Source organism: Odocoileus virginianus, chromosome 10, assembly GCF_023699985.2.
Source record: "Odocoileus virginianus isolate 20LAN1187 ecotype Illinois chromosome 10, Ovbor_1.2, whole genome shotgun sequence".
NCBI classification, from domain to species: Eukaryota; Metazoa; Chordata; class Mammalia; order Artiodactyla; family Cervidae; genus Odocoileus; species Odocoileus virginianus.
In genome coordinates, this window is record NC_069683.1 from 67,741,811 (window position 1) to 67,757,485 (window position 15,675).

General features: G+C 35.1%; 1 protein-coding gene across 6 annotated transcripts in view; it reads left to right on the top strand.

The window, feature by feature from the left end:
- CEP126 (centrosomal protein 126) overlaps positions 1–15,675 on the top strand; it is a 115,756-nt gene that overhangs the window by 62,703 nt on the left and 37,378 nt on the right. For all 6 annotated transcript variants that reach the window (XM_020879388.2, XM_070473670.1, XM_070473669.1 and 3 more), the window contains exons 5-6: positions 3,215–3,410; positions 9,967–12,109. In XM_020879388.2, the coding sequence (XP_020735047.2) occupies positions 3,215–3,410; positions 9,967–12,109 (2,339 nt within the window). The remainder of the gene's footprint in view (positions 1–3,214; positions 3,411–9,966; positions 12,110–15,675) is intronic.

Here is a 15,675-nt window from a genome sequence, read left to right on the forward strand (position 1 = left end):
CTACAAATACTTATATGCAGTCATCACATTAAAAATACATTTTCTGTACAATATAAACCTAAAATGTGTTAAATAATAAAGTGATACCAAGAAACAGGGGTCTTCCAAAGAAGGAGAGATATATCTGTACTCACAAATGATTGTTCTAGTGTAGAAAATATTAGTGGTAAAGAAAAAGATGCTGTAATGTGATAATCTAAAGGAGAGAAGAATTGTATTAAAAATGGAAGGCATTCAGTGCTTAAGCCTCAAGAAAAATGAGGCTTATGTCCATATGAAAATAAAAACTACTTCAGGAAATAATATAAGAAATGACTAATAAAAATAAAAGCCTTCCATCACAACCAAATCCTTATCACAGATTATGTACTTGACCCTTTTAGTAGACGTACACACAGAGTAAAAGAAGCTATATTTTCCCCATATTTTTATACTTTAAAATAATGTTGTTAGATATCTATCTCCAATATCCATGTATTTGTGGTGAGACAGTTGATCTTGAACCATAGACTACTTACCCTGAGAAATCTGACCAAAGATGAGCAGTAATCTGTTTGACCTCTATTTGCCCTTTGTATCATCACTTTCAACCAGATTTTCTAGCCCATATTCATTATCTGTATGACTATCAGACTTCTGAGAGGTGAAAATACTGTTAAAGGGCAAGGAATGAGAAAAGGGGAACCTGAATAAGTAACACATGTACATTTCTCAACTCATGAGAGGACACTGGTTGACCAGAAGGATGTAATGCATGGACCGTCAGAACAAAGCATAGTATGAATTGAAAATATAGGGGCAGCCCAACAAAGCGAAAAACCATCTTAATAAGGCTGTCTCTCTACTTTCTGTTCAAATGCTTTTCCACCTGTGCAGATCCATTCCTGCCTGTCCAGCTACCTCCACACCTGATCCCCACTTACCTAATAAGCTATCTCCTTTCAGAGCCCCATTGCTATCACACCATTCCCAAATTCTTCCTAGCTATCCAACTGTTTCTCCCACCTGCCAGCCTATCCATCCATCTGTCCCCTCTGCTCTTCCAAAGAACTTCTTACCACCCCCGTTACCATCCTACCCGATCAAGAATCTCCCTCGCCCACCAGCCTCAGTTACTTCCAGCTTTCCTGGCAGTTTCCCTCATCTACCAACCCCAATTCCTTCTGGCCCACCTGACCATTTACCCCACCCACCCCGAGGTTCACCAGTCATTCCTGATTCTGACTCACAGAGCAGGTTGTTTTACAAAACTTTCAGACCCGAGCATTCCCTTCCAGCACAGCATTCAACCCCAACTACCCTAATGCCTGCCCTTGTCCGTCGTTCCCTTCCAGCTCGACTGACTGTTCCTCCAACCCCTTCGGAAGGTTTTCCTGTTTTGAAGCCTTCCTGTTTAGCCAGTCATCCCCCTCATCAACCAGTCCCTGCTCTTTCTGCTGTCACTCCATTGCCTGAACATGCCAAGTTAGATCCTTTTCCATCAGTCCAGCAATCTGTCCCACAAACCATAGCATTGTCAAATCTTCCCCAGGCCTTTGTAGGGCATCCACCTGTGTCAGTTCTGTCCAATCCACCTCCCTGTAATTCTCCATCCTCCTCTTTGTCTTCACCTTCTAATTCCGTATCCTCTTCTTCATCCTCTCTACAGCTTTCTTCCTCTTCATCTGTTCTTTCCTCCTCTCCTTCACCTTCCCCTACTACCTCTCCATTCTTACCTCTTTTATCTATCCCTCTTTTTTCCTCTCCTTTGTATTCATCTCCCTCTCCATATTTGCCTTCAGCAAATTTAGATTTCCCCTCTCCTATCCCTTCTGTTTCTTCTTCTTTTATGATTTCTTCTTCCTTTCCCCCTGTGCTTCACTCTTCCTGTCTTTCTGCCTCCCCATCTTCTTTTATTCCTATACATTCCTTCAATCCTCCTCACTGGGGGAAGAAAGTAGAGAAGAGAAGAGAAGCAAGTGGAGTAGAGAAGAAAGAAATAGAGAAGAAAAAGTTGAGAGACGACAACTTAAAAGGTAAATAAATTTAGTTTATTAGATATGTTTGTAGATTTAGCAATATTTCATTTGGGAAGGGTGACTGAAAGGGAAGGAGTATGTAAGAGTAGGAAACCTAAAAGGATTAGAGAAACATAATCTCAGTGTTCAGGAACTTAGATACCTTTTTGCTCTCCTCAATCTCTCTGTGGTTGCAAAAGGATAGTCAGGAATCTAGTAATCATTGACTTTGACTATTCCAGTCTGTCCAAATAAAGATATATATGGGTATTGGAGATAGATATATGTCACATGTGACCACAAGTCACTTTTCAAAGTATTTTAATCCTCATTGAATTGAGGATAATTCAAGTGAATTGGGGGTAAATACCCTTGGGATTCATACTGCCAGCCCTTATGCAATAGCAGTCAGCTTTTGATATAATTTCATCTCTCACCCACCCCCCAAAAAATCTTCCTTTGTTTTTTTTTTTATTTTCACTTTGTTCATATACTGAGGTGTAACATGCTGTAAGTTTCCAGAAGATGCAAAATTCTGAAAGAGGATGATATCATCCACTGATAATTTGGAGGTGGCACTTTAACACACTAAAAACAGGCTCTGCATTAAAGGTGCCCCCTCAGTGCCGTGAAAACCATGCTTATATTTGTGGTACAACTGAGAAAAATGTTAGTATCTTCCAAACCTAGTAAAGTTAGATGGAATCCAAGCTTCCAAATGTATTAAAGTTAGATGGAAATTCCAGTCTACCCTGAGAAGAAATTTTCATATTTTCTAACTGCTTGAATCTTCAACCAACTCTATTAGAGTTATAGGGATACCACCATCTATGATATCAACTCAGAACTAAGGGTAGTGCAGCATATTATTATCCAGATAGGGATGCTCTTAAAGAACTGAGGACTGACTCTGTACGTCTATAGTAATTACTTCAATATCTACCCCGAACAGTAGAGGAATAGGATTTAATAAACAAAGCCATGAAAAATTGGGCATTCCTACATGAAGATGGAATGCTTTATTGACACTATAATCCCACATCCATTTTTATTCTACTATTGATTGATTTAAATTCCCATTCTAATATATCTATATATTTCTCCAATATCCTTATATGTGATTATCTGGACACACACAAACACATATTACATGAATATGTCATTTGTATGTTAACTTTATTTAAGTATACTAAACATTTTTTATGTGTGGTTCACAGAGCTATAGATAATGACTTGCCTTCATCATTGTCAAAAAATGATCATAAGCATCAGAAATATCTCATATCCAAAATCAGTTGTGGTCAAGAAATGGAAAACAGCAAGGCAAACTTGACTACTAACAAAGATGCATTCCAGCTTAAACTGGAGGAAACGCAGAAACTCCTAGAAGATCAGCATCTAAGCAGTTTGCAAGTATGAAACTCTAAATACATTATTAATATTTTAATATCTAGCAATAATTCTGTCCCATTTTTGCATTGTTCTCCACTAAAGAAATATATCACACTAGCCAAGGGTATGTTTGGAAGAATCAGCACAGATTAATCACAGATACTAATGAGAAAAGATTGTAGCATTTTTAGCTTTTTGCTCCAGTTTCCTCTCTGCAGCTATTCTTCTTTTCCCATGTCCCATACATAAAAAAATATGCTTTATGAATGTTATTTTTTAAAAAATATGAAAGTTATTTGCAAGTATAATGTATCTTAAGTATCATTATAGATTTGATTATAAAAAGCAAATTGAAAATTATAATACATGTGGATATTAAGTTCTTGATAAACGTATGGCATAATTAGCTAGAAATGGTGTTTCTCTTCTCTCTAGTCTGGTTTTTACTTTGGTTTTTCCTACAAATGAGTATGGATTTCATACTAAACTTGCTGAAATGTTCATGCACTTTATTTTTTATGAGTAATTGCACACATTTATAAGATTCTTAGTATGCTGGTATCAAGATTAAATTTGTAACCTTGGCCTAGTTTATCCAATAACTGAGCAATTGTGGCAAGGCTAGAAAAGCAAAGCAGGAGACTTCGTCTGGCTATGAAGAAGTGCCATCCTGCCACACACAACTGTAATTCTGAATAAAATATATGAAACAGTTATTTTTAAACTGTACAGAACAGGTAGTATAAGAGATGTCTTGAAAAGGGGGAAACAAATGAGGTAAGCCCTATGATCACATAGGCTTTTTACCTGGACATATCCTCCTGACAGGCCTCAGAAAAAATCCATAGGTATTTTAAATACCTGTCAAAAAAAGAAACACTCTTTTAAAGAAGACTGAAATCTAGACATACAGCATAATATTCATAATGTCCAACACTCAGAACTCACTAGATATGAAAAAGCAGAAAGCTATATGACCCATAACCAGGAGGAAAAATAGTAAATATAATTATAAATGACAGAGACAATAGAATTATCAGGCAAGAGTTTAAAGTAACTTTTACAAATATTTTCAAAGAATTAAAGAAAAGTGAACATAATGAGAATGAAATTTTTGGAGGAACCAAATAGAATATCTAGATCTGAAAAACATATTGCCTGAAATTAAAATTATACTAGTTGGACTTATCAATGAAGGCACTATAGTCAAAAGGATCAGTGGACAGAAATCATCCAGTCTGAAGCATTGGGAGAAAAAAGTCGGAAAAAATATATTTAACAAAATGTTAGTGACATGAGGGACAATATCTAAATCTAACATACATTTAATTAATCTCACAAAGAGGAGAGGGAAGATTTAAAGAAACAATGGCTGGGAATGTTTCAAGTTTGATGAAACTGCAAATCCACAAAGAAGCTCAACAAACTTCAAGATAAGTAAGTATACACTCATATGTATGTGCACACAGCCCATCACAAAAAAACCTCATCAAAATTAAATTAAGCTAAAAGGAGTAAAAGATGTATTACATGCAAGTCAACAAAGGTAAGATGAACCACACTAATTTCAGGCCAGAAGACAGTGAAACATTATCTTCAAAGTTCTGACAAGGAAAAAAAACTACCAACCTATAATCTATATTTAACTAAAATGTCCTTCTAAAATGAAAGCCAAATAGGCATTTTCAAATGAACAACAGCTGAACACCGCTGTACTACACCAGTATCTGCAATAAGAGACCCTCTGGGAAGTCTTTCAGGCAGAATGAAAATGATAACAAATGAAAACTCAGATCTATATAGTAACAAAAAACAGATTAGTAGTTGTCAGTGGTGGGTAGGTATTTACTACAAAGAAGCATGAGGGAACTTTCAACACATAGAAATTTCTTAAATATTTCAGTATGATGGTTATGGGTAAATAATTTGTCAAAACCCATCAAACTATACATTAAAATATGATAATTTAGGGACTCCCTGGTGGTCCAGTGTAGAGACTTCACCTTCCTATTAAGGGAGTGTAGGTTCAATCCCTAATGAGGAAGCTAAGATACCACGTGCCTCGTGGCCAAAAAACTAAAATATAAAACAATATTGTAGAATTTAATAAAGAGTCTTTTTTTAAATAGTCCACATCAAAAAAAATGACACACAAATATGTAAATATATTAGGTAACACTATTATTTATTTCTCTTAACATAATTTAAGTTGTAGCTATGTCATTGGAAATATTTTTGAAATAATCTATTCTCACATTGCTTGTGTTCTGTTTTTTAAAGTTTCTATACATCATGTGTGTATTTTTGGTTTGAAATAAGATACTATCGTAATTTTTCTTGGCATTTTGTACATAAATTTTTGAAGAAATGGTAACTTCTCAACAATGTGAATAGATACATTTTATATTTAAAAATAAAAAATTATTTGATTATTACTAGTTTCACTTCATTCAGTTCAGGTCAGTCACTCAGTCATGTCCAACTCTTTGTGACCCCATGGACTGCTGCACACCAGGCCTCCTTGTCCATCACCAACTCCCAGAGTTTACCCACACTCATGTCCATTGAGTCAGTGATACCATCCAACCATCTCATCTTCTGTCGTCCCCTTCTCCTCCTGCCTTCAATCTTTCCCAGCGTCAGGGTCTTTTCAAATGAGTCAGCTCTTCATATCAGGCGGCCAATGTATTGGAGTTTCAGCTTCAACATCAGTCCTTTCAATGAACACCCAGGACTGATCTCCTTTAGGATGGACTGGTTGGGTCTCCGTGCAGTAGAAGGGACTCTTAAGAGTCTTCTCCAACATCATGGTTCAAAAGCATCAATTTTTCGGTGCTCAGCTTTCTTCACAGTCCAACTCTCACATCCATACATGACCACTGGAAAAACCATAGCCTTGACTAGAGGGACCTTTGTTGACAAAGTAATGTCTCTGCTTTTTAATACGCTGTCTAGGTTGGTCATAACTTTCCTTCCAAGGAGTAAGCGTCTTTTAATTTAACAGCTGCAGTCACCATCTGCAGTGATTTTGGAGCCCCAAAAAATAAAGTCAGCTGCTGTCTCCACTGTTTCCCCATCTATTTGCCATGAAGTGATGGGACTGGATGCCATATTAGTTTTCTTAATATTGAGCTTTAAGCCAACTTTTATGTTATGAAGTTTTACTCCATAAACATACAATAACAACCAAAAAATGAGTGCATTTTACTTTTAATAAGTATATCTCAATAAAGTTGATTTAAAAACTAAAAGACAAAGCATGTTAAGTCTAGTACAATTTATATCAGTAACTTACAAGCAAAACTTGAAGCTGATCACAATGTTTCATTTTTTAGTGATAAGAAAAATTCTAAGAAAAAACGTTTAATTTAGTGAAAGTTTCTGAGTAAAAAACAGAGGTTGCTGAACTTCTTTTTAGGTGCTTTGGGAAATAAAGCAACCACAGACCTAGGCAAAGAGAAATATTAAAGCCACAGACATCATACTTATGTCTAAAAGGACCTTCTAATCCAGATTTCTATATCTCATTAGATGCAATCTTGAAGAAATTCTTGTTAGAATCATAGAGCTTTTAGGAGCCTCATTATCAATTAAATAACTCTGTTCCAAAAACAGATTGGAGGAGCTGTGCTTTCCTTTGTACGAGTTAGGTTGAAGGAAGTGACAGGCTGGGAGCAAAGACTAGTAATATCAAACTCTTATGAACCATTTGCAAAACATTTACAATAGTGTATCAATAAGTACTAACTATACAAACTAAAATATTTTTAATCTGTAACTGATTTCATTGCTTTCTCAGTTTATTTTCAGGGCTAAAAAAATACTAAATTTTTGTTTAATATCAGAATATTTAAACTTTCTAAAATTTCTAAAATTTTAAGGGAACTAATTTTCTTTGAGTTCATTTAACTTTTTCACTAAATTAACAAGTTAAAGTCTTCTTGAATTTATTTCTACATATGTTATACAGATTAATGCTTTTTAAATATCTGTGTTATATGTGTGAAATTAGAAATAGTTTTAAACATTGACTATGCCATCACTGCGGATGGTGACTGCAGCCACAAATTTAAAAGATGCTTCTCCTTGGAAGCCAGGCTTCAACAATACATGAACCAAGAACTTCCATATGTTCAAGCTGGATTTAGAAAAGACAGAGAAACCAGGGATCAAATTGCCATCAACCATTAGATCATAGAAAAAGCAAGAGAATTCCAGAAAAACATCTACTTCTGCTTCATTGACTATACTAAAGCCTTTGACTGTGTAGATCACAACAAACTGAAAAATTCTTAAAGAGATGGGAATACCAGACCACCTTACCTTCCTCCTGAGAAACCTGTTTGCAGGTCAAGAAGTAACAGTTAGAACCAGACATGGAACAAGGACTGGTTCCAAATTGGGAAAGGAGTATGTCAAGGCTGTATATTGTCACCATGCTTATTTAACTTCTGTGCAGAGTACATCACTGGAAATGCTGGGCTGGAGGAAGCTGAAATCAAGATTGCTGGGAGAAATATCAATAAAATCAGTTATGAGGATGACACCACCCTTATGGCAGAAAGCAAAGAGGAACTAAAGAGCCTCTTGGTGAAGGTGAAAGAGGAGAGTGGAAAAGCTGGCTTAAAATGCAACATTGAAAAAAACATAGATTATGGCATCCAGTCCCATCACTTCATGGCAAAGAGATGGGGAAACAATGGAAACAGTGACAGACTTTATTTTCCTGGGCTCCAAAATCACTTCAGATGGTGACTGCAGCCACAAAATTCAAAGATCTTTTCTCTTTGGAAGGAAACTATGACAAACCTAGGTAGCATATTAAAAAGCAGAGACATTATTTTGGCAACTAAGGTTCATCTGGTCAAAGCTATGGTTTTGCCATTAGCCACATATGCTTTTGAGAGTTGAACCATAAAGAAGGCTAAACAATGAAGAATTGATGCTTTTAGACTGTGGTGCTGAAGAAGACTCTTGAGAGTTCCTTGGACTGCAAGGAGATCAAACCAGGAAATCCTAAAGGAAATCAATTGTGAATGTTCATTACAAGGACTGATACTAAAACTAAAGCTCCAATACTTTGGCCTCCTGACGCAAAGAGCCCATTCATTAGAAAAGACCCTGATGCTAAGAAAGATTAAAGGTAGGAAGAGAAGGGGACAACAGAGGACAAGATGGTTGAATGGCATCACTGACTCAGTGGACATGAGTTTGAACAAGCTCCAGGAGATGGCGAAGGACCGAGAAGCCTGGTGTGCTGCAGTCCATGGAGTTGCAAAGAATTGGAACAACTGAGCGATTGAACAACAACAACCACCTTGGAATAGCTATGACAAAGCTACACAGTGTATTAAAAAGCAAAGACATCACTTTGCTGACAAAGGTCCATATAATCAAACCTATGGTTTTTCCAGTAGTCATGTATGATGTGAGATTTGGGTTACAAGAAGGCTGAGCCCCAAAGAAATGATGCTTTCAAACTGTGGTGCTGGAGAAGATTCTTGAGAGTCCCTTGGACTGCAAGCAGATCAAACCAGCCAGTCCTTAAGGAAATCAACCCTGTATGTTCTTTGGAAGGACTGGTGCTGAAGCTGAAGCTCCAATACTTTGGGTACCTGATGCAAAGAATTGACTCATTAGAAAAGAACCTGATGCTGGGAAAGATTAAAGGCAGAAGGAGAGGGGACAACAGAGAATGAGATCGTTGGATGGCATCACTGACTCAATGGACCTGAGTTTGAGCAAACTCTGGGAGTTGGTGATGGACAGGGAGGCCTGGTGTGCTGCAGTTCATGGGGTGGCAAAGAGTTGGACATGACTTAGTGACTGAGCAACAATAACAATACTTTGAAGTGATCATGAAATTTTATTAAAAACTGATAATTTCCATTAGATACAATTGAAGTAATGATGAGACTCTTACTGTAAAGAATTCATGGAAATTATTACTGTGCTAAATGTCCAAAAATGATCCATTAAAGTCAGTAGTTCTCAGTCGTAAATCCACATTAGAATTACCTGGGGAATTTAAAAATAATAATACCACCATCAGTGCATGCATTCCATCTAAGTATCAAATAAGCAGGATCCAGGCATGTTTTCATAAACATCTTATATTTTTAGATTAACTTTTATAAGAAGGTATAGCCTTGCCAATAGGAAAGTCATATTAGAGTCATAGAGCTTTTAAGAGCCTCATTCAAATCCAGTCTGAGTCTCAGGGGAAAAAAATACCCTTTGTAAATAACTATTTTTCAGAATTTCACATGCTCTTATGAAACCTTCAGGAAACTCTATTCTCTGAATGGAAGAGCAATAGCAAAAATTGTTTTCTAAGCTATAACTAATGGCTAGGATAATTGAGTAGTTACTTTAAGGTGAAGAAACTAAGGCAAATACATTTTATTATCTTTGTTGGCTCCCTCTTTTTCACTGTGAGGACTGCTCCAGGGATATAGATTATTTATATACCTATACTGTCTGTAGTCATAGTATGTGCCAAGTAACAGTGGTATATTGAATCATTAATGTTGACACTTAAAATTTCTAAAACAATGTACTTTTTTTTTTCTTTCAGAAATTTCGTGATGAAGTTAATCAGATAATAAATTCTGAAACCCTCTCAAGTATAGACAGTCTTGAGGCTGGGGAACGTGAAGAAATGTATTTAACACTTAATAAGGAGCCTTCCACATCAGTCCAGCAGCAGAATTCTATTTCCCTCAAATCAGCAAATCTGCAATCAACTAATCTAAGCTGCTTTGATGAAGATAAACTGTCATTCTCTAAAACTCAACACATAAATAATTGGCTTGTAAATATAGATGATCCAAATATTTTCTCAGATATTTTTAGTAAACCTAATGTTCTCCCTGACTCAAGTAAATGTTTTAATAGTAAAGAACAAAATCCATCTACTCTGAGTAGAACTATGGAAAGAGACATAAATACTGCTAATAATTCAGTAGCCGTTCTATATAGTCCATCCATATTTGTACAAAATAAAAAAAGCAAAAACACATCTGAAACTAGTGTTATAAGGACAACTGACTCTTCTGGAGCATTCAAAAGAGAAAGACCGTTAGTTTCCGAGAGTCCAAAATTTAAATTCAGCAAAGCCTGGGCCACTCCAGATTCTCTAACCCAGGAAATCACAATAATTTCAGACCAAGAGAAATATTCTGAAATGACACAAGAAAATAGAACTACTTCAGTTCCTACTTCATTTGTACCTTTGGCAACACCTTTAGTTTTGCCATTGAATACACAGTCAGCTAGGCCTTTACCAAAGAGCAGTATACACATAAAAGAAATTGACCCAGTGCAGTGTTCTGATAAGTTAGGGGAAATGAAAGACGTTAAAGATGAAAAGACAAAATATTTTAATTGTAATGAGGAAGAGTTGTCTTTATTTTCAGATAATTTTCAAGCCACCTATATACTTCACAACTCTGATTCAGAAGATGAAAAACAGAAAATATCTGAAGCATCAAAATCATTGTCTAATATAATTTCTAATTGTGACTTAGTCAGTCAGCACAAGAAAATGAAATACAATATTTGTGAGAAGAATAGTGTGAGATTTCTTAAAAGTATTTTAAAGAAAGAATCTAAATACGAGCATGATTATTTTAAGGCACTGGTTACAAACCAAGGCTTTAAGTTAGGAAATCAAAAAGCAGCAGTTATCAGAGATAGTATTGAATTAACAAAAGAAAAAGGGAAAAGTGCAGAAACTCCAAAAACTATTAAAAAACTGAGATGGTTTGATGAAACTGGCAATACAAGGAAAAATATTGAAGATAGTCATTTGCTGAAGGGTAGAAAAAGAGTATCCCAACAGTGGTCTCAACCATTCCACATTCGCTCTAAAAGTGGTGCTGCCAGCAACATGCCTAGTATTCCTGCTTCTGCTGTGGATTCTGCTAATAAAAAAGAGCCCGAGGATGATTTTATCTCTGAAAACCTCACTGCTTTAGGAGGATCTGGAATAGACCATGTGCCTTTGAACTGCTGTATACCTTCAGATTATAGCACTGCTAAACAAGCCTGGCCAGACTCCACAGAGGAGGAAACTATATCCCCTGCAAAGAGTGGTGGTTCCAAAACTCAGAAAACTAACCCACAAAGGAGTGAAGCCAAAGTCGTTAGAAGAGCAAGGTCTGCTAAAGTCCAGTCAGGCTTTGTATGTGTGAACAGAAAAGGCCCTGTTATTCGACCACAGTCTGCGAGCAAAGCCAGCACATTTTTACAAGCTCAGGGTAAATTAATTGTACCTCATCCTCCTCCTCCATCTCAATTAAATATTAGAAGTTGTAAAAATATACAAGTATCTCAGTGTCAGTCTGTAATGCCTGAAAATTCTCAAAACATCAGTACATGTAACTACTTTAATTCAAAACATATGCTTCCAACAGAACACAAGTTGAATCAGTGGAATCAAGAAAGTAGTCTTCCACTCCCTCATGTTTGTTCTGACTTAGACACTGTGATGCCAGCTCTACCATATTGTTCTTCTGAGTGCCAAACATTAACGAAAATAAATCATTCAAATGGCAGTCAAGCTGTTGCCCTACAAGATGGGACGTTATATTGCCCCCAAAGATGTCCAACATATGAAGAAAGTCATCCCTCTGTGACTCTTAAAACTACTAGAGAAGAACTGGTTCCCATGTGGAAAAGACAGCATAATATTCTGGGTCAAAATGAAAAGGCTGCTGGTAAGAATAAATTTATATATTTTTATAGGTAAAATGTGAACTTTTTCTTATTGTGGTTTGATAATGTACCTTACAAGATATTAAAATTGAACAATAACAGCCTTATAGAAATAACATCACCCATAATATTGTACCCTTGTCTGTCTAGTAGCTTACACTTTTAAGCAAATGATCCAACCTTTGCTTAACTAAAATTAGAAATTTTGCTAACTTCTATTTTTCCCATGACTTGTTAGTTTAAAAGAGGGAAGGCAAGAAATGTGGTTTGATTCTTATCCCATATAATTCTGTTATTACTGCAATGTTATAGTCAAAATTTCTGTCAGAGTAAGCACAGTGAAAAATATTTGTTTAAATTATTCTAAATAGGTGAATAAATGTGATTATAGTACTTTTCTTTATTCTTCTTTAAAATATTTGTTAAATTTAATGTTATTAGCTAACAATAGATGTGCCTAACCCTCTCATTATCTTTCCAAAAGAGCGGCAGCTCTGTTTTAATTGGCTATGTATGGAAGGTTTCATATGGAAGAAAAAAATACAGAATTCCTTTAAACATTTTTGAAAATTAATTCTCTATGTTATGCCATTGCCCTTAGTAGGCCTGGTTGACTCCTCATGAAGCTACTTTCCTCTAAAAGAATGGACTATAGGCCCATACATTTTTCTACTAGTAGGAATCAGATGACTAGTCACAAATACATAAGATTTGAGAAAAAAATCAGAAAAGCAACTCTCTTTTCCCAAAGGTATGAATAAATATTAAGATATAAAGTGAGAGTTAGATTTAATATTTACATCTTTCTTCAATTAGACCATGGGATTTTAAGAACAAGGGAATTTTTTTTACTTCTTTACCTGATCCCCAGATTTTAACAGTGTCTGGCACTTAATAAACACCCAAACTTTTCTTAAACTGAATGGACACAGGCCATGATAGCAGATGGGAAGCTAAATGCAGAGACTCTAGTTTTAAACTAGATTTTTAAATATTACTTCTCTCACAAAAGGTTTTGCTTTCTTTTTATCCAGCCACTTCACAGTGTAACTTTAGTTTTCATACTGCTTCCAGAAAATAAAAGCGTCATGTAGATTTGATATTTTAAAGGAAATTATGATAAATAAATTATGATGGTTAACTGTTTTGAATTTCTACTCTTTGCCAATTATAGTAATAAGTGGTTTATACATATTATCTCATTTAAACCTCACAGAATCCTAGCAAATATGTATTTTTTTGTGTGTGTGTGTGTGTGTGTGTAATAAAGTTTTATTAAAGTATAAAGGAGATAGAGAAAGCTTCTGACATAGGCATCAGAAGGGGGCAAAAGAGTACCCCCCTCCTAGTCTTTAGCTGTCTATTATATAGTCACTCACAGTCTGTTAATGAAAAGGATGTCATAAAATTTAGAATGACACCAGATAATTCATCTCTGGCCATAAAACGATTGACTTGAATCTTGTAGCGATACGCAAATATGTATTTTTTTAAAACCTCCTTTTACAGAGAAGGAAATAGAATTGCCAAAAGTCAAGAGGTATTATCAATAAATAGCAAAAATAGTATTTTCATCCAAATTATCTATGACTCCAAGTCCCATGCTTTTTCTACTAAAGCTATGTAATAAATATAATCATTAAACACATGTGAATCCATGGCTGATTCATGTCAATGTATGGGAAAATACCACTACAATATTTTAAAGTAATTAATCTCCAACTAATAAAAATAAATGAAAAAATAAATAAATAAATATAATCATTAAGAAAACATATGTCTGAGATGATCAGGAAAAGCATTAGGAAATATAGTTTCCCAGTAGCATATATATAAAGATATAACATATGAAAATTATATTCTCATTCTCTGATAAAAGAAAAAATATATATTGCATATATAATCTGAGAATTTTTCTAACATATAATCAAAGTAGGGGTCTTTGTATAAGAAATACTGGAAAATTTTAATACTTTTAGCCATGTTTTTAAAGAGATAGAAATATTGAAATTGTTGCATATATCCATACTTTTTTGTTCATTGTTTTGTTTTTATTGAAGTATAGTTGATTTACAATATCATATTAGTTTCCAGTATATATCATAGTGATTTAATGTTTTTATAGATTATACTTCATTTAAAGTTATTAAAAGCTAATGGCTATATTTTCCTGTACTATATAATATATCCTTGTTGCTTATCTATATTTTAAATAGTAGTTTGTATCTCTTAATTCCATACCCCTATCTTGCCTGTTCCCCCTTCCCACTTCTCACTGGTAACCACTGACTTGTTTTCTACACTGTGAGTCCATTTCTGTTTTGTTATATACTTTCATATGTCTTATTTTTTAGATTCTGCAAGAAAGTGATAACAATAGTGTTTTTCTTCTCTGTCTGCCTCATTCACTAAGCATAATACTCTCTAAGTTTGTCCATGTTATTGCAAATGGCAGAATCTCGTTCTTTTTTATGGCTGAGTAATATTCCTCTGTGTGTGTGTGTGTGTGTGTGTGTGTGTGTGTGTGTGTACCACATCTTCTTTATCCATTTATCTGTTGATGGCATTTACATTGCTTCCATATCCTGGCTATTGCACATAATGCTGCTGTGAACATTGAGGGGCACATAGCTTTTTAAATTAGTGTTTTCATTTTCATCATATATATGTCAAGGAGTGGAATTGTTGGGTCATACAGTAGTCTTATTTTTAGTTCGTTGAGGAAGCTTCATGTCCTTTTCCATAGTGACTGCACCAATTTACATTCCTACAGTGTAGGAGAGTTCCTTTTCTCCACACCCTCTCCAGAATTTATTATCTGTAGACTTTTTAATGATAACACTTTTGACTTGTATGATACCTCACTGTGGTTTTGATTTGCATTTCTCTAAAAATTAGTGATATTGAGCATTTCTTTGTGTGCCTGTTAGCCATCTGTATATCTTCTTTGGAGAAATGTCTGTTTAGGTCTTCTGCATGTTTTTTTTTAATAGGGTTATTTATTTTTTTTTGCTATTGAGTTACCTGAGCTGTTTACATATTTTAGATATTAACCCCTTATCACAAAGAGTCAGACATGACTGTGCAGCTGAACAACAGTTCGTCACATAATTTACAAGTATTTTCTCCTGTTCATGACACTGTCTTTTTGTTTTGTTGATGGCCTCCTTTGCTGTACAAAAGCTTTTAAGTTTAACTGGATTTTCTTTATTTTTTCTCTTATTTCCTTTGCTTTAGGAGACAAATCTAAAAAACTACATTGCTTTGATTTCTGTCAAAGAGTGTTACACTTATATTTTCTTCTAGAAGCTTTATGATTTCCAGTCATATTTAGGTCTGCAGTCCATTTTGAGTTTATTTTTGTACCCTGTGTTAGAGAATATTCTGATTTCATTCTTTTACACTTAGCAGTCCAGTTGTCCCAGCACCACTTATTAAAGGAGACTGTCTTTTCTCCATTGAAGAAGAGAAAAGGTTGTCATAGGTTAATTGACCATAGTGGGTGGATTTATTTCTGGGCTCTCTGTTCTGTTCAGTTGATCTATGTGTCTGTTTCTGTGCCAGTACC